Below are 19162 nucleotides of genomic sequence, written 5' to 3'. Positions count from 1 at the left end.
AAGTGAGTCACTGAGTAAGATGGTAGATGCTTGTGGAGACATGCCATGGAATAGCATCAACCTAACTAATAACCAAGAAGACTTTGATCAAAAGACAACAGATTATGAAGCTTATGCATCTACTGACCAAATAACAACTAAACAAATTTCATTTAAATATGAATTTCAAGCAATCGTCAAATAAGGTTTAACAATCTTCCAACCTTTAACAAGGAAGCTCACTCTCTAAAGGATTTAGTCAGGGGCACCTGGGTGGCTCAGCTGGTTAAGCATCCAACTCTTGATTTTGGTTCAGGTCACAATTTCATGGTTCATGAATTCAAGCCCCTCACTGGGCTCTGCACTGACATCACAGAGCCTCCTTGGGATTCTCTCTCCCCCCCTCTCTCGGCCCCTCCTCTGCTCATGTGCGTGCTCTATCTCAAAACAAATAAATATTAAAAATAAATGTGCAGTTGATATATACAAAATGTGATCTCATTATATTAATTAGCATTGAAAAGTAGTAGTATCATTGGGTGCCCAGGCGGCTCAGTTGATTGAGTGTCCAACTTCAGCTCACGTCATGATCTCACGGTTCATGGGTTCAGGCTCTGCGTCGGGCTCTGTGCTGACAGCTCAGAGCCTGGAACCTGCTTCAGATTTTGTGTCTCCCTCTCTCTCTGCCCCTCCCCTGCTTGCACTGTCTCTCTCAAAAATAAAATAAAACATTAAAAAAATAGTATTATTATTAAGATAGACTAACTCCCTCTTTCTCACAAAAGCTAAGAAACATAGTATTTTGGGTTTGAGGGATATTATAAATGTAACATGGTAATTCCAAATGAAAAATTCCAAATATTGAAAGATCTCATTCACTGCACACTATCCACCTACTGCTCTCTTAAGAAATGACCACTGTTAAAAGACTGGTAGATTGCCTTCCAGAATTTTCTATACGCACCTATGTACATACACAAATACTGTAAGTGTGTATATATGTATCTGTGTAAAATAAATACTTTATACATTCTAGTGCAAAATTATACTCCTAATAACTTTAAAATAGATTTTCTTGGGGTCGTCTCAGTGGCTCAATCAGTTAAGCATCCAACTTCAGCTCAGGTCATGATCTCACAGTTCGTGAGACGGAGTCCTGCATGGGCCTCTGCACTGACAGTGTGGAGCCTGGAGCCTGCTTCCAATTCTGTGTCTCCCTTTCTCTCTGCCCCTCCCTTGCTCACACACTCTCTCCCTCTCTCTCTCTCTCTGTCTGAAATAATCACTTAAAATTTTTTTAAAAACATAATATTAGAACTTGTATTTATGTAATGTTTATTTTTGAGAGCAAGCTAGGGAGGAGCAGAGAGAGAATCCCAAGCAGGCTCTGTGCAGTCAGCATGGAGCCCAACACAGGGCTCCATCCCTCGACCATGGGATCATGACCTGAGCCAAAATCAAGAGTCGGACACTTAACCAAGCAAGCTAACCAGGTGTCCCTAGAACTTGTATTAACTTCGCAAATACTGAAAAAATAATTTTACTATTTTACTTAAACGAGCTTTTCTAAACATTCTAAAACAAGCCAATATTTTAAATATTTAAACAAATTCTTAGAGGTGGTCAAGGAAGGCATCATTATCTTTATTTTTGAAATAAGTAAACTGAAGCCAAGAAAAATTAGAAAACTTGTTCATCAGGGTTAATATTAAAGAAATCCTAAAGGTTATCTTGTGTAACCCCATTTTATAAATGATACAACAACTATCTCTTCCCTTGCCAACTACAATCACATCCTACTGTGACAGTAACCACATTGACCCTGCAGCCTTGCTTTAAAATACCTGAACCAGAAGCCTTGTAAAAACAGCAGTCCCAGAAAATCTAAAGGTAGTTACAAAGTAGCCACCACTATTAAAATGTGAACATTAGGAAGATGCTAAGGATAAAGGCTTACAGAGTAATTGTACTCCTTTCCCACAAAGAAGGTGTAAGATATATGAGCTTTGACCCAATGGCTTTTTCACTTTTCTGGAGAGGGTTGAATTGCTAGAAAACTGCTGGCTAGAGGGGTGTTACTGTGTGGTACTTCTTTGCCAAGGTATGCATATTTTCCTATGGCACCTTATCGTATGGGCAGGAGAGCAGCAGTATAACATAATAGTTCATTCCTTATCCTGACCCAGGGGCAGCATGAAATGATAATAATCAACTAAGAATACCCTATTTCCACTCCTCCTCTATATCCAACACACACACACATTAAGTACTACCAAAATCCCACTAAACAAATACACACTGAAAAAATAAGAATGCTAAAATGAGTCACAAGAGCAGAAATTCTAATTTGGTTGCTGACTATGTGTCTTTGATACTACGTAAGTTTCATCGTCTCTCGGTCTTGATTATTCATCCATAAAACGAGTTTGTTAAGTGATACACATCTTTGTTTGTTTGTTAAGTGATATACATCTTTCAGGTCTAAAATCTGTAATTTCTGGAAATCAAGTTTAAGCACGGAAGTAAACAAGAAACCCAATCATAGAACCACACACTTCAGTTATGCCGATAGCTAAAATGTGTCACATGACTGTAATGGTCTCTGACTACCCTAAAGTCAAAGGAAACAGAAATGATTCCCCATGGGAGAAACCAAAATCCATAAATATAAACAAACATACACATATATAAAAGTAACTCTTTAGTTTAAATTTTCCCTGAGATCCAAACAGTCCAACTTTCTTTAATTTCAGTTCCCTATGTCTTCTGTGAAACATTGAAATGAAATGATATGAATTTTATATCCTTTAATTTTAGAAGTACTAGTAATAATGAAATGGCCAAAAAAAAAAAAACCATGAGAAAGAATAATTCATTTTTAAATCCTCTTCAAAACAGATCCCCACAAACTATATTAGCTGAAATTTCTCAGATAAATAACGGGTTCTATTTCTAATGATACAGTCTTTACCTTTACAATTTCACATTCACAATTGGTTATTATAGACATAGTTAAATAAGGTAAAGAATTATGTGGCTAACAGGAGCTAATAAAATGCTGAATGATATGAGTCAGCTTAATGTTAAGAAATTCTAATAAAAACCTTAAAATTAAATCAATCTTACAGATCTCTCCATATACAACTTATATTTTAACTGCACAGAAGAACAACAATTGCATTATAAGCAGAGTTTAAAATCAAGCATCTCCTATGCATACAGAGTTGCTTTTAAATGTCCTCATATTCACAAATACAATATAACAGAATGGATCGAAATCTTATCTTAAAAAAAAATAAATTAAAAAACTGAAGAACATAAAGATTCCACAAGATTTTGCCTTAAGCCTGCTTCTCTTTTCTGTATCATCTCCCTAGAAAACTCTCAAAATTACTACTGTAGTCAGCAAAATAGTAAAAGTAACTTTTGGTGGTTGAGATATGGGTAGTATTTCAGTCCTTCCATAGTAAACATCTTTCTTTTATTCCAGGTTATTAAAAACGATCTCCCTTCAACCCAACCCACGAAATTATCTTTCTCAAGTTTTTAGCTCCTCCTGATCTGCCCTTCTTAGTGATTGATACCATACCCCTTTATTTACTTTGTCACTTAGCTAAAGCCCTGGCACCACCCTTGTCCTCATATCTAGCTCCTTATTATTATGAAATTTCTCTTGCATTCATCCCTTTTTCTTCTCCCTATTATCACTCTAGTTGAGCCCCTCATCTTCTCTATACTAATTTAGCCTCCCTTCTAATCTCATCCCTCCATTGTCCTGCCCTGTTTCAAAGATACTACTCATTTTTCTGAAACACAATTTCAAAACCCTTCAGAATCTCCAATCCTCTTTGATTAAAAATGAGGTCTTACATACAGTGTACAAAGGCCCTTCCTCAGAACATCCCTGGCCCATTTTCCATCATCTACGCAACCCCATCCCCTACCTAAAGCTTCTATTTTCTTGAAAATCATCTTTTATCCTTTGCATCACATAACATCTCCTCTCTCATTCTGTATACATCATGACATACACGATAAAGAGCTTACACACAGTTTACACATGCTGTATCACTACTTTCTGTAACATAATATTCATTACACTACCTACTACTCTTTGTAGTAATCCATTCCCGTTCCCACCCCTATTGGAATATGAATTGAGAAACAGAACACAGGTACCTAAGTTAAGGCTGATAACCATTCTGCAGAATACAACGCCTGACAGCCGGCACATATGCATGAAAAATAAAGCTCAAACAACCAGCAACTACTTCTTGCAGCATTCTTTCCAACCACTAGTTCCTATTACATGAAAACCTTCATCAGCTATAATTACATTGTAGCAACTGGAAAATTCTAAGTAAAATAGAATGAAAAAATGGTCTAACGATCTTGAAGGACTTGTAAATAAAGAAGTTCTCACAGAATTATCTCGTATCATTAACTATTACAGCTCTAAGGGGCCTAAGGCATCTTAATCCTTTGATTATGCAAATGAATTAAAAAACTGGGAAATTCTGTACAAGGAATGATGTGGTATCTCTGGCCAACTCCTTTCAAATGTCAATACCCTTCAGCTAAGTTGGTTACAACCCTTGTTCTTACAATTGCCACGAAAGCAGAGACAGGCCTTTAAAAAAGGTTTTGAGTTCTCCTGACAGAAATAGAAACAAGAATTTGGAAAATTTTGCTCAATAAGAGTAATTACCATAATATTTTTCTTGGTGTAGAAAATTCAAGGTGTTAATAATCCTTACAAAAGAAGTTACTCATACCTCAATAAAGTTTTTAAAAAGGGCACTTACTGGTTAATTAAATGCTTGTAGAAAAACTACTCAAAGGTAAAAGTCCTTTTACAACAAACTTACAACATTGTAAAAACTCACTGTGATGAGTTTTATTCAGTATTTAGCCAGGGACTAGATAGGTAACCTGCACATAGCTCTGGAGCTTTTATTAGATAAATAAATACTCACACTATCAGGACATGTTCTCCTTATTTCAAGAAAACTACATTTAGCAACTTCAGACAGTATTTTAAAACAATTTTTTTTAACGTTTATTTTTTTTAAGAGACAGAGAGACAGAGTGTGAGTGGGGAAGGGGCAGAGAGAGAGAGGAAGATACAGAATCCAAAGCAGGCTCCCTCCAGGCTCTGAGCTGTCAGCACAGAGCCTGATGCGGGGCTCGAACCCACCAGCTGTGAGAACATAACCTGAGCCAAAGTCGGACACTTAACCAACTGAGCCACCTGCACGCCCCAGACGGTATTTTAAGAATCATTCCATTACCATTCATTCGTTAAAGCCTTAAAGACTAATGTATCTGAATCATATTTTTTTAAAGATTCTATAACAGGGGCGCCTGGGCGGCTCAGTAGATTGAGCATCCGATTTCAGCTCAGGTCATGATCTCACGTTCATGGGTTCGAGCCCCAAGTTGGGCTCTGCCCTGACAGCTCAGGGCCTGGAGCCAGCTTCTCCCCCGCCCCCGTCTCTCTGCCCCTCCCCCACACACATTCTGTCTCTCTCCCTCTCTCTCAAAAATAAACATTAAAAAAAAAATTTTTTTTAAATTAAGATTCTACAACACACATATATTTATCACTAAATTAAGTCTGGGTTCTTTGTCCCAATTAATGAGGCTTAGCTTGTCATCTTCTAGTGAGTTAGTATAGCTATAACCTGAAAGCATCAGGACTAAGAATCATTTTCAAATAAAAAATCACACTTCACACACACACAAAAGTAGTATTAGTAGATGGGAAGCAATGAGCCAAGCTTTTTAAAGTGCCCCTTTTGCTGCATTTTTAATCCAGTTTTCAAGAAAATGCTCACTCTGCAATTAATATGAAAATAATTTTTTTTATTTTTGTAAGTATTTCTTTTTAAGTTTATTTACTTTGGGGGAGAAAGACAGAGACAGCATGAGCAGGGGAGGGGCGGGGAGAGAGGGAGAGAGAAAATCCCACAGGCTCTGCGCTGGCAGCCGAGAGCTCAAACTCACCAACCATGAGATCATGACCTAAGCTGAAACCAAGAGTCAGACACTTAACTGACTGAGCCACCCCAGGCACCCCTGAAAACAATTTTTAATAGATAAATGTCACTAAATGAAAGAAACAAAAAACATGAATTTTATAAAACCATGAAAACATCCACACACAAAACTGAATGTAAACTAGACGAGGGCAGGTTTTTTTTTTTTTTTTTTTTGGCGGGGGGGGGGGGGGGGTGGGTGGGTAGGGTTGTGTTTTGTTGTGGAGTCTGTTTTGTACACTATTAAATCTCTAGAGCCTAGAACAGCATCTGCACTTGGTGTAAGTGCTCAAAAATTTTAAATAAATTATTTTCAGTAAGGCAGCTTTTTAAGTTGTTTGTTCCTATTGCTGATGTCCAAATAAGCCTATTATAAAGCCACAAGGAATATATCTTCCTGCTCAATTACAATTATTACAAGTAGCATACTATTAATCAAGTTCTCAGGTTTCAAAGTTTCCAGTAGGAGCCAGCAAGGTTATGGCCTATGGCCTATTTTTGTAGGCCCTCGAGCCAAGAACATTTTCATATTGTAAAAGAATTGTGAAAGACCAACAAGAATATGTGAAAGAGGGGCATCTGATGGCTCAGTCGGTAAATGTCCAACTTTGGCTTGGATCATGATTTCACGGTTCATAGGTTGGAGCCCCATATCAGGCTCTGTGCTGACAGCTCAGAGCTAGGAACCTGCTTCGGATTCTGTGTCTCGTCTCTCTGCCCCTCCCCTGCTCCCCTCCTCTCTCTCTCTCATAAATAAATATCAAAAAAAATTGTTTTAAAAAATATGTAAAAGATGGGCACCTGGGTAGCTCAGTCAGTTAAGCGTCTGATTGGATTTCGACTCAGGTCATGGTCTCCTGGGTTCATGAGTTCAGGCCCCATGTCAGGCTTTGCACTGACAGCATGGAGCCTGCTTGGGGATTCTCCTCCTTTCCCTCTCTCTCTACCCCTCCCCCACACTCACTCTCTCTCAAAATAAGTTAAAAAAAAAAAAAAAGTCTGTGAAAGAGACCTCAAGTGGCTAACAAAACCTAAAAATATTTACTATTTGGTCCTCTAGAGAAATAGTTTACTGGTCCTTGTGGATGGAGATTCCATTCACAAGAGAATGAAAGTTTTTTGAATACACACATCTTTCACCTATGAATCTACAATATTAGAAACACATCTTTCACCTAAAACCTTCTCTACATCTAAACTTCTGAATTCTGGCTTTTTGATTTGAAAAATGTTAAGAAACATTTTTAAACCACAACATAAATGGTTACGAATGCTGAAGCTAATAAAAAGGGAAGAATAAAGTTAATTTGTTTAATGTCTTCCACACTAAAGGAATAAAATACCAAAAATGGACAAAGGAAGAAAAAAACCAAAATGGAATACAAAAAAAACCCAATCTAATTATACTTCAAATGAATAGCAGAACCACATTAAGGGGAAAAAATTAACCAAGCCATGTTTAAACATAGCATTTTGACTATATACCCTGAGGTAAAAAAAAAAAAAAAAAAAAGAGAGAGAGAACTATAAACAAATATTAAATGCTAATTAATACGTTTGTTTTCAGAGACATATGGTTTAGCAATTCTGAAACTACTTTCTGTGTGTTTTAGGTTTGATCAAATATGTAAATACACTGTGGGTAACAGAAACTAGTTTTCTTGCTGTCAGAGAAAGTAATTACAGAATTGGAAAGGCGAAAAACTAGAATGAACCCTACAGTTGTTGGACTGGAACTGGAGGTTATCAGGGTGAATCCATGGCTTTTTAGATAGGCAGACAGTTAAAAACCAAAAATTCATATGTATATATGTTTGTTTATGTACATACATATACATGTATACATATATACATATATGCAGTATTGTTATATATTATATATATATATGTATATAATATATATAATTTCTAGATCAATCCACTAATAAATATCCACGAGAAGAAACTAGAATTCCTTGGAGGAATGGCTGATTCCAAGGCTGGGGTGGGAATATCTTATTATGTAAGAAAGAGAATTCTCAAAACATAATGACCACACATCAAAAGGACACAAAAGACAGCTTGAAATAGCTCTGACTGGTCAAAATTGAGACACTCTCCATCAAAAAACCCCAATGATTAAAAAAAAAAAAAAAAAAATCCACGAGTTCATACTGATATGCATACATATACATAAACACATTAAGTGGGAAGAAGGAAAAGCTCTTACAGAATGCTAATAAGAAAGAAATGATAGACTTAGAAAATCACCTTTTGGCATTAGTACTGATTCAAGGCAAGAATTAAACAGATGCTTAAACAAATGGGTTAAAGTTTGATAAGCAACAAGGTATGTGCTTAGTTTCAAAATACCTCCCCATAAGATACTTGTTACAAAGGGATAAATAGTATCTTCACAACAGAGAAACCTTGGGGGGGGGGGGGGGAGTTAACATTCCTATTAATGGGATAAATAGACACCATGTGCTTTCTGAGAACACAGTATCATTTCTGCAGAATGCGAAAAATGTGTAAGCTTAACCTAATCATTAAGCAACAGAAGAAAACTCAAACTGAGAAAATTCTAAAAATAACTGGCCTATTATCATTAAATACAATCAAAGGTCATAAAAGACAAAGAGTTATAACCAACTGTTTCAGGGTAAAGGATACTGAAGAGACAAGATGAATGAATTCAAGGTGTGGAGTAGCATTTACTCTTTCAGTTATTAAGGACATTACTGATATAATTAATAAAATCTGATCAAGATCTGCAAACAACTGCATTATATCAAGGTTAATTTCCTGATGTTGATTCCTATACTATGGCTATGTAAAAGAATGTCACTGCTTGTAGAAAACAGCCACTTAAAAGTAAAATGAATTGCATTTCCTATCAAAATGCCAGAAAAAGTTTGTGTGTTTTCATGTGCATGTGAAGAGGGAGTGAACAAAAAAGCAAAAATGGTTCATTAACATAATTAGGTAGAGAAATCAAGATGAAGTGTACATAAAATCCTTCATTCTTGTAACTTTTCTGTAAATCTGAAGTTGTCAAAATAAAGTTCAAAAGTGGGAAAAGGCTAATTTATACTTGGACATTATGACAGTAAAAAGGAATTGTGAAAAACTGAGTGATAGTTCTTTACACAAGGGTAAGAAAATATCTCAAGCAAAGGTTGAGACCTGGGTCTGTCTCTTCCAGTTTCAGCTCTAATACTTACAAAGTCACATTTTGTTGGTAAAACCACAATGGTGGCCTCAGTTTTCTAGTTGGTAAAAGGAGAGTAGCACCTATCCTTTTCTCAAAAGTTTATCCTAAACTTCCACTGAAGCTTGATGGTTGGGGTCAAGAGGGTCAGAGCACAACACTATATACTGTAAAGTGGCTCACTTTTAACAATGGTAAACAAAAAGTATTTCAAAAAGACCTAAGCCACACATCTTTCATCACAGCAAACAGCTGTTGCAGAAAGTAGGTATCTGCTATACATTTTGGTTTGTAAAAATTTTCACTTACTCAACATTCTTTTTACCCATATACTTCAAATATTTCAATAAATTCAAACACCCCAATCTATTTATTTTTTTACCATAAAACTTTACAGTGTAAAAATCTTACTAAATTTTAAGAAGCCATGAACTAGGATTTGGTCAACTTATTTTTTTAAGTAAAATATAACTGACACAGAACACTATTAGTTTCAGATGTACCAGTAAACCTTTTAGGTACTGTGACCCAGTATAAAAAGATCTTTATATCATTTCCAAATTCTATATACCAAGACATAAGATACACAGTCCAAAGTGTTTCATCTTTCACTGACAAGCTACTCAAATGAGCCCTAAGGAATCCAATCAAATTCAAAGAATAAGCGTTTATAAGAAAGAGGACCCGATTTTTTCATGTACTTAAGCAAAAGTTTGCTTTAAAAATAAAAATACTTATTAACTTATTCTCCAAATTCATCAAGGTTTCGTCACCACTTAAGACAAGTTTTTAATCATTTGCATGTGGAGACAAATACTTCAGTGACAAAGGGAAACATTCCTACGGCTGTTATGCAATAGTTACGATTTCAAAATAAAAACTGATTTCTATAGATACATAATACAAAATTTGGTATAAAATAAAACTTAACGTAGCTCATCTTGTTTTCCCACTATTGAAACATAAGACCATATTCTTGTTGAAATAAGTCTACTTGCTCATCCTTATTTTGAGTAACAGATGAGCATTCTAGACTCTTTAAGGCAAAATGCTGAGAGGAGCAAGCAGAAGTGAGAAGGGCTGCGGCCAGCCGGTCCCCAAAGTGCAGAGCCCCGGCGTCAGGCCTGCCCGCTCAGCCTCACCAGCTCTGCACCACCTCACTCAGGCACATAAAGCTGATCGAGGCGGGGGAGGATTACAAGAACATCAGCTCCAAAAAGGGTATGCTTCCTGCTTGTCTTGTTTACCACTGTGTCCCAGCAGATAGAAAAGTGCCTGGTACATGGGTAAGCACTTTATTGGCTAAATGAAAGAATAAAATCCTAGGTCTTTCAAATCAACCTACATAAATTATATTAAGTTGTGGAATTATTTTAAAAACAAATTTGGCACACATTAACTTCATAGCCATAACTGTGTTTAAGACACGTTAACAAATATTCTCTATTCTCCATTCTGACCAAATGTGGTAAGGTCAAAGTTACCGAGACACTTCCTGACCTATAGTAGACGACAGAATGCATTTACATATCCTTCCCTGAGTTTAAAATATGGTGTGTAAGAAATTCTTGTAAAACCAGATTAGAAGACCAAATGCATAAAATTAAAAACCAAAGCACAAATGCATCGTTTATCATCAAACTTGAGATAGAATTAACTTACATAAGAAATTACAGGCTACAGAAAAATTTCTTTTCAGCATTTATTTCTCATATCAGTAGCTCTACCAAAATCTGCTCCTTCATAATTAGAAAACCAAAAATTTGATGTAGTCTTTTTGTTTCTCCAACCCTGCAGTATATCTGTCAATGATCTATCATCTTATAGTTTGAAGAACTTCCTCAAAATATAAGATGTATTTTATTTCCAACCATCAAATTCACAGGTTTGCAATTTATTCACATTAAATAGGTAATGTTATATTCCTTTTGCATTACAGTAAAGTTATGTGGAGCAGAATGTAAGTAAATGCAGCAGGAGTATATATGATTTATGCTCACTATTAAGCACAATAACTTTTTTTTCCACTTAACCTATTTTTTGTGAAGAAATTCAACTATTCCCTAGATGTTCTCTTTAAGATTACTAATATATTCGAAGTGACAAAATTTATTCCACTTCCCAAGTATGGCCCATATAATCAAGACATCATTTCACTTCCAATTTAAACCTAGTATTTTCCAAAGGGCCTGCCTTATGTGCGTTATAATCATCTTACTATGCTTCTTGTGTCCATGCTGCTGGAAAAAGCAGTCTGTACAAGCAGGAGTAGAGGCACAATCCTGAGAGAGAGGAGTAGAGAAAGATGTTGAGAAAACAAAACCAGATAAAATGAGCTCATTCCAGTTCAGGAGCTCAGCCAGTGTTCAAGGTCAAGGTTGATTACATTTTCTCATACCATTTTGAGTTAGAAGTTGTCCAATAACAGCAAAACTGGCCCTAGAAAGAGATATCTGAAATTCCATGTGCGACTAGTAATATCATCACTAATTCTAAGCCAACTATACTTCTAAAAAAAGAAGCAAGTGATCATAAAATATGACTATTTAGGAATCTGGGGAATACAGATGTCCCCTAAATGTCAACCAAAGTTACTATAACAAACTCAGTGCTAGCCTAAATAAAATGATAGAGCTATTTCAATCTTGCCAAAAAAAATGCTTACATTTAATCTTGAACAATTAAGGCTATAACACTTCCAAGCATGTTCTCAAAAAGCATTATTATCAATCTCCATTATCCTTGTTTTCTAAATTTTTAAAATAATATAAGGAAAAACCCCACAACTTTTATCATACATTGCTTTAAACTGAAAAACAGTAAAGCAAAAAAAAGGTTTGGAAATAGCATAATCAAAAAATGAAGCTTAATCTAACTAGAACCTTCAAACGGAATAGTCCCCTCCCAATGATCTCTCCTTAGTAAACTGAACATTACAAACAGATCGGAGTTTCAATTAAAAAATTTCCACCCCCACATTACTTTTATATTTAATCAAAGAATCTTCTAACAGGAAACCTAAATATCTCAAATCAATCATTTTCTTTACATAGGAGAAAACCAAATGTCCAGAAATGTTAACTACCTTGATCCAGGTCATTCAGTCCATAGTATACCACTCATTCATTCATTCAAGAAATATTTATTTGACACACACTATGTATTAAGGTACTGTGCTATGTACTGAGGATATGAAGCAATGAAAATATATGGTCACTGTCCTCATGAAACTTATCGTCTGGTAGGAAAAACTATTATTATATTACTTACAGTAATCACTAAGAGTGAAGGTACAGTTTTTTAAGATCATGTAATGGGAATTAAATCAGTGATTCTCAACCAAGGTCTATTTTGTTCCCCAAGGGGCATTGATAATGTGTAGACATTTCTGGTTGTCACAATAGTGGCACCTTGTGGGTAGAGGCCAGGATCACTGCCAAACTTCATATAATGCACAGAACAGCTCCTCACAACAAATAATTATCCAGCCCAAAACATCAATAGTACTGAGGGTGAAAAACCCTAATCTAAACCACTGGAGCAGGGAGACGTTAGTGAAGGGTTCCTCCCTTTATAACACTAAGCATGCCTACCTTTAAGAGAGTTTCACAGCGTGGAAACAAAAAAGAAGGCTTGATTGATACAATTAACCGAAGTACTCACTAGAAAGTTAAAACAGGAAAGGAAAGGAAATAGGAGACAGATTCCCTGGTAGGTGAAAATGAAACAAAAATGCAATGTCTTCTGGTTGCTTCACATAAAATTCCTTTCCTGAACCACAGACAAAAGAAAAATACACAAATAAAAACAAAATTCACACGTTTTTATTTATTACTCCCTCTACCTTTTCCACTGTTCACCATCCCATGTCTACTACTAGATACTGGTGGGAAGATTATAAAAAGTCCTATAGTTGGACAAATGAACACTATGGAAACAAAACTGGAAATGAAGTAAAACAGAGATGGGACTTCACTTTCGATGCGAAAGACAAGACACAGAAGAGGAAAATGTCCTAGGTGTTAACGTGACTCTGAAAAGTCTACATCTGCTAATCTTGACTAACTGAAGGATCCTAAGGACAAAACACACCAAGAATTCAGGCATCCTAAAGATGATAAAAGGTACTAGAACCATTTCAGAATTTATGAACCAAGGCAAATCCAAAATTTAAATTGTGGTAATTTACTGGACACATCTCAAATCTACATATCTGATTCTTATTATCCCACTCAGCCTTTTCTGAGCAGCAAGAGAAATGGATCATGATAGAAAAAACAACTATAGTAATTCAACAAGCTATACAAAGAATCTAGGGGGAAAAACTGATCACTAACTGGTATTTGATTAATGTTAAAGTATTAATGTTAACTTCTTGAAGTATAGTAAGTCCTTAAAATTTTAAAGAATCCAACACACAAGTAAAATTCATTTCCTCTAGTTACTTTGTCTAAGTATAGCCAGTGCATAACAGATTCTTGTATTTTCCATGTATTACTTTAAGAGTTCCTTGATCATGGGGGCACCTGGGTGGCTCAGTCCTTTAAGCGTCCGACTTCAGCTCAGGTCATGATCTCACGGCTGGTGGGTTCGAGCCCTGCATCAGGCTCTGTGCTGACAGCTCAGAGCCTGGAGCCTGCTTTGGATTCTGTGTCTCCCTCTCGCTCTCTGCCCCCTCCCCACTCACACTCTGTCTCTGTCTCACACTCTGTCACTCACACTCTGTCTCTGTCACACTCTGACATTAAAATAAATTAAAAAGACATTAAAATAAGTTAAAAAAAATTAATTAAAAAAAGAGTTCCTTTTATCATGAAAGTGCCCTCTCCGATTAAGTTATGATTTTCTGAGGAAAGAGTTATGCATTGCTAGTCTTTTCCATCTTTTCAAAAACAAAGTAATAACCCTACCACAATGACCACCATTCAGTGGCATTTTTAGGGACAGCTCACATAAAACTGCTGCATTCCAGTAATCAGCTGTGGTCCTAAAATAGTTAACAGAATTTAAGCAGACCAATGAGTCCCCTTTCACTGAAGTGAGAACTCTAAACCACCATAACAAGGGTATGACACCATCTCGGAGCAGCTACAACTACAATACTTGTAATGATAATAATTCTCTCAGTTAACTGCCCAGGTCAAGCACTGACTCTTAGGGAATCTTATATTCCAATATGGACAAACTTTCTTTCATCATTTCAGAACTGACATTACTGCTCCTGGGATTAACTCATCACAATGATGACGCTTATCTGTAAATTACGGCTTTCCCACAAAACTAGCACAGTGGGCACTTAAATATCAGTTCTTAGACCTCAATCTCATTGAACTCAAGATAATTAAGGAATTTACCACATAAAGGATCTTCTGACAGTGATTTTGAACACAGGGAAGGAGAGGGCACAGACTCCCTTTGAGAGATTATGGTGGGTAGGGGTGGGGGCAGCAGCACCTGTTGACCATGATTCAGAAACACAATGCATAAGGCATGAATTTTCAGACTGAAACTCACCCATGGTTTGTAAATTAAAAATCTATATTCTTAAGTTGGGTTGCCTGGCTGGCTCAATCGATAGAGCATGTGACTCTAGATCTCAGGGTTGTGATTTTAAGCCCCACGTTGGATGTAGAAATTACTTAAAAATAAAATCTTTAAAAAAAAAAAAATCAATATTCTTAACTTTCAAATCTCTGGTACTGTATGTCCCTATTTTCAAGCCAATGCTGGAAGGGGGTCAATATTAAAAAACCTGAGAACTGGGGTGCCTGGGTGGCTCAGTCAGTTGAGGGTCCAACTGTTGGTTTCAGCTCAGGCCGTATCTCACAGTTTGTGAAATCGAGCTCCTCACGTTGGCTCTGTGCCGACGGCATGGAGCCTGCTTGGGATTCTCTCTCCCTCTCTCTCTGCTCCTCTCCAGCTCTCCCACACATGCTCTCTCTCTCTCAAAATAAATAAACTTAAAAAAATAATAATAACCTGAGAATTAGCAAGCCATAAAACCTAAGCATTTCATATCTTAAATCAGGCTTTAAAAGCCAAATTCACTATAAGTAAACATTCTAAAACATCCTTTTCTCCTAATACTATAACTCAAGACTCTTTTTTTATTTTTACCCTTTACGATACATGATTTAATGGAAAATATTCATTACTGAACTATTTCCCATGACTATATGCTTACTTGTAACAAAATTACTACAACAGCAAGCATTACATTCACAGAAACTATATTCAAAATCAGAAAAAAAGATTATGTATTTTGTGTTTGAAACAAAAAGTATATTCCTCTGAATCTTTTTTTTTTTTTTTTTTAATTTTTTTTTTTCAACGTTTATTTATTTTTGGGACAGAGAGAGACAGAGCATGAACGGGGGAGGGGCAGAGAGAGAGGGAGACACAGAATCGGAAACAGGCTCCAGGCTCTGAGCCATCAGCCCAGAGCCCGACGCGGGGCTCGAACTCACGGACCGCGAGATCGTGACCTGGCTGAAGTCGGACGCTTAACCGACTGCGCCACCCAGGCGCCCCCCTCTGAATCTTTTTTGACAGTACTTCCCTCCCCCAACACTCTATGACTCCATATTGCTATTTTTAAGCTAACTCCACATTCAAACATGGTGAAGTTTGCAGATTAGGAAATAAAAGTTGAAAGATTTTCTAACTTCTTTGAAATCCGTAGGGAGAAAGGGGAGCGCGCTACACACACTAAAATGGAACTACTACTGCCAATTTCAAATTCCTGTAAAGATTAGATGAGAAAACAGATTAAATATACAGCTAGCCATGTAAATATTAGGCCCCCTATCTTTAATGGCAATACTCAATTGAAAAACTGATACACCATTTCTATTCCACTGTGCTCTATTGTGACAACCATAGTGTAGTTAACACCTTTTCTCTATCACATGAGGGATCCTATTCAAAATTTTGTGGGGGGGAGGGGGTGCTGGGAGTGAGGGAAGATATATATTAGGAAACCCCTAGACAAACAGAAGAAACACCCATCAAAAAGGGGTGGGGTAGGAGCACCTGGCTGGCTCAGTCAGAAAGGCATGTGACTCTTGATCTCCGAGCTGGGAGTTCTAGCCCCACGTTGGATGCAGAGATTACTAAAAAATAAACTTAGAAAAAAAAAAGTGTGGGTGGGGGGTAAGTCAAAACACTGCACTGGAAATAAGAGAAAGGCTTTTTTTTTTAAATATATAATTCTTAAAACTTTAACATTCCATCGTGCTGTAACACAGTATGTAGCAAATAAAAAGGCTACATAGAGCTGTTTTCTTTCCCGCACAGCTGAGAAACTATTAGCAATAAATTGGAACATACAGTACCAATATTTTTTCTTTTAGATTTTAAGCACTACGTAGTATTGCTGAAAGAACCAAATTTTGTAGTTATTAGCTGTAAATTCATAAATAAAATGGAAAAAAGATTCCCAAGTCTACCGCTCTGTTTATCAAATGGTTAAAAAAGAAAGAAAATCCAATACCAAAAAAGAAAATCCTTTATAAAAAAAAAAAAAAAGGTTTGTTTTCATCTGTGTCATTGCTGCGTACTGTAATATGGAGAGCCCAACTCACACGAATGTTATCTAACTTTTATTTAGCCTCTTTGCTAAGCTTCCCAAATGCCAATTCTTAAAAAAAAAAGAAAAGGAAGAAGAAATAATAGGAAAAAAAATGTAAGACAGTTTTAAAAAAAGCATTATCCTCTTCATATTATCAACAGTAACATGTCTGGTATTTTAAAAGGTGAATATTTAAGATTTTGTTAATGACACTATTGAATAGAGTACCAGCACTTCCGCATCAGAAGTTCATAAAATTCATGGGACTTTAGTTAACATCACATTAAAATTCTTTCCAAGACAGATAAGGATAATTCTGGCTATGTAGATAGGTGCTCGTTATGTTTAATGCTTGCATTAAGATCTATTTACGTCGGGGTTTTAAAAAAAAATAACGTACTTTATTAAAACCTGTCTCCTTTCAGACTAGTGAATTCAATTAAATAGTGAAAACTGGACACCTGCTTTAAAATCTAGTGTTAGATTTGACATTATGAATAAGCCCGTGGGAAATGCTTCCCCAACATCTTCCCTCTCCTGAAGCACAGACCTCTGCCTACCATTTGTGTCTTTATGCCCTAATAATGAGAGGAGGGACAAGTAACAATCCTGCGTCCCCATCAGCCGTTCTCTTAGCGTAAGTCCCTAGCTGGCAGGTTACCTAGCCAACAGTATCTCAAATATAAACAGTACGTACAACGTGACCATAGATCATCACCCCTGTTAGGTTCCCTTCCTGTACTAACTACCCTCATCGGTGCCTGCCTCATTAAGGACCCCGGGGAAGTCTGGGCAGTGATGTCCGGCGTGCAGTTAAAATCCCGCAAGCCCACGAAAGAGGTGGGCGGGCCAGGCCTCGGCGGAACTGACCCCGAGAGACCAGCCAGGAGCCTCCGGGGGAGGGCCCAACGGGGCCTTCCCTCCAACACCTAAGCCACTCAATAGGGCGCTGGAGACACCGGAACCTCCCTCCGCCCCGGGGCGGCCCTCCCCCAGCCCTCCCCTCGGACTCGGGGGAGGGGCGCGGGGCAGAGAAACACCCCTCCCCCTCCTCCCCGGCACAGCTAGGCCGCCACTCGCCCCACCCTGGGAAATCCTGCAGGCCCGCACCCACCCGGCTCACGCGGGCCTCGTCCCGGTGGGAGGTATGGGTAGGAGGGGAAGCTAGACTGCAATACCAACCTCGCTATTGAAGGTTTTCACAGCCTCCATGTTGTCGGTGCGGAGGCCCCGAGCCCGGCGGCGGAAGAGGCGGCGGCCACTGCACTGGGTGGGAAGAGCGAGACGCGGGCGGCGGCGCCGCCGCGAGGAAGGGCGCCGGCGGGAGACCCGGCCGCTGCGACCCTGGGGCCGAAGCGGAAGGGCAAGCACTGGCAGGGAAAGACTCCCTCAGGGGCAGCAAGGCTCCGGCATGGCCGCTAGGGCGGGCGGAGCGCCGGTCTGGGGAACACAGGCGCTGCCGGGGCGGGTCGGCAGCGGGCGGGGGAGGGGCTGGGCCGCGGCGCCTTCTCTTCTCAGCCCCGCTCGGTCTCGGTCCTCCGCCCTCTAGCCCCGTCCCCTACACTCCCCACCCCCTCCTTCTTCTTCCTTCGTCAGACTCCTGTTTCACCTCCCCGCCGCTCGGGCCGCAGGAACCAGCAGCGCACAGCGAAGACGGAGGAGGAAGCGCTGGCAGCAGCGGCTGCGGCATCCAATATGGCGGACGCGAGTCGGGCCGCGCAGCTCGGAGATCCGCGGCGCCGGCCAGCGCGCCCCCTGGTGACTGGACCGCGCGGGCCCGAGCGGCCGCGCGGAAACCAACGAGCCAGCTCGGGCCAGAGCGTCGCCGCCCGGAGGTCCCGCTCCGCTCGGCCCGGGGCGGCCAGCTCCTCGCCCCCTCCTCGCGCCTGGCAGACGCGGGAGCGAGCGCTGCGGCCGCGTGGGGCGCCGCGGCCCGCCCTTGGAGGGCCCTGCAAACCGTTTCTCTGAGAGATGCCAAAGTGTCCCCGTAACACGACAAGTTTGGGAAATAATGTCCACGTTTCGGTTGTTTGCATGTGGATTGGCCCCTTTACGTGAGATGCTGGGTTCACGTGCCTTTGAGAACTTCACTGGACAGTGGCCTAAAGGTTAACAGCCAAGAGAAAAGTTCCTAGTCATTCATTTATTTAGTAACGATGAGTCCGTGCATTTTAATAGCGTCTCGAGGAAATGTGAGAAACAAAAGCCTCGGATCCGGATGGGGGCAGGGGGACGAGGGAAGCACGCACACAGCCAGCAAGCAGCTCAGAGCAGGAAATGCACGCTGCATAAAATCCAGGGGGACTGGTGCACAGACAATGAGAGCATTTGTCTGTGCGGCGGGAAGCGGGTCCCAGATGCACGAGATTTGTATAGGTGAAAGGG

At 39.0% G+C, this 19162-nt stretch overlaps 1 protein-coding gene across 13 annotated transcripts in view; it reads right to left on the bottom strand.

The window, feature by feature from the left end:
* SCAF8 (SR-related CTD associated factor 8) overlaps positions 1-18593 on the bottom strand; it is a 219156-nt gene extending 200563 nt beyond the window's left edge. For 6 of the 13 annotated variants that reach the window (XR_006717667.1, XR_006717669.1, XR_006717668.1 and 3 more), the window contains exon 1: positions 12-68. Coding sequence is in view for 9 of the 13 variants with exons in the window: in XM_045500107.1 (XP_045356063.1) it covers positions 12-47 (36 nt within the window). In the remaining 4 variants the exon portion in view is untranslated. Of the gene's footprint in view, positions 1-11; positions 69-203; positions 224-11425; positions 11490-17959 lie in introns of those variants that run through there. The other 7 variants (XM_045500110.1, XM_045500112.1, XM_045500109.1 and 4 more) reach the window with 4 other exon arrangements.
* Positions 18594-19162: the final 569 nt, after the last annotated feature.

The sequence above is a fragment of the Leopardus geoffroyi genome, chromosome B2 (assembly GCF_018350155.1).
Source record: "Leopardus geoffroyi isolate Oge1 chromosome B2, O.geoffroyi_Oge1_pat1.0, whole genome shotgun sequence".
NCBI lineage: Eukaryota > Metazoa > Chordata > Mammalia > Carnivora > Felidae > Leopardus > Leopardus geoffroyi.
Note: the sequence above shows the minus strand (reverse complement) of the source record. Positions and strands in the feature narration are given on the sequence as shown.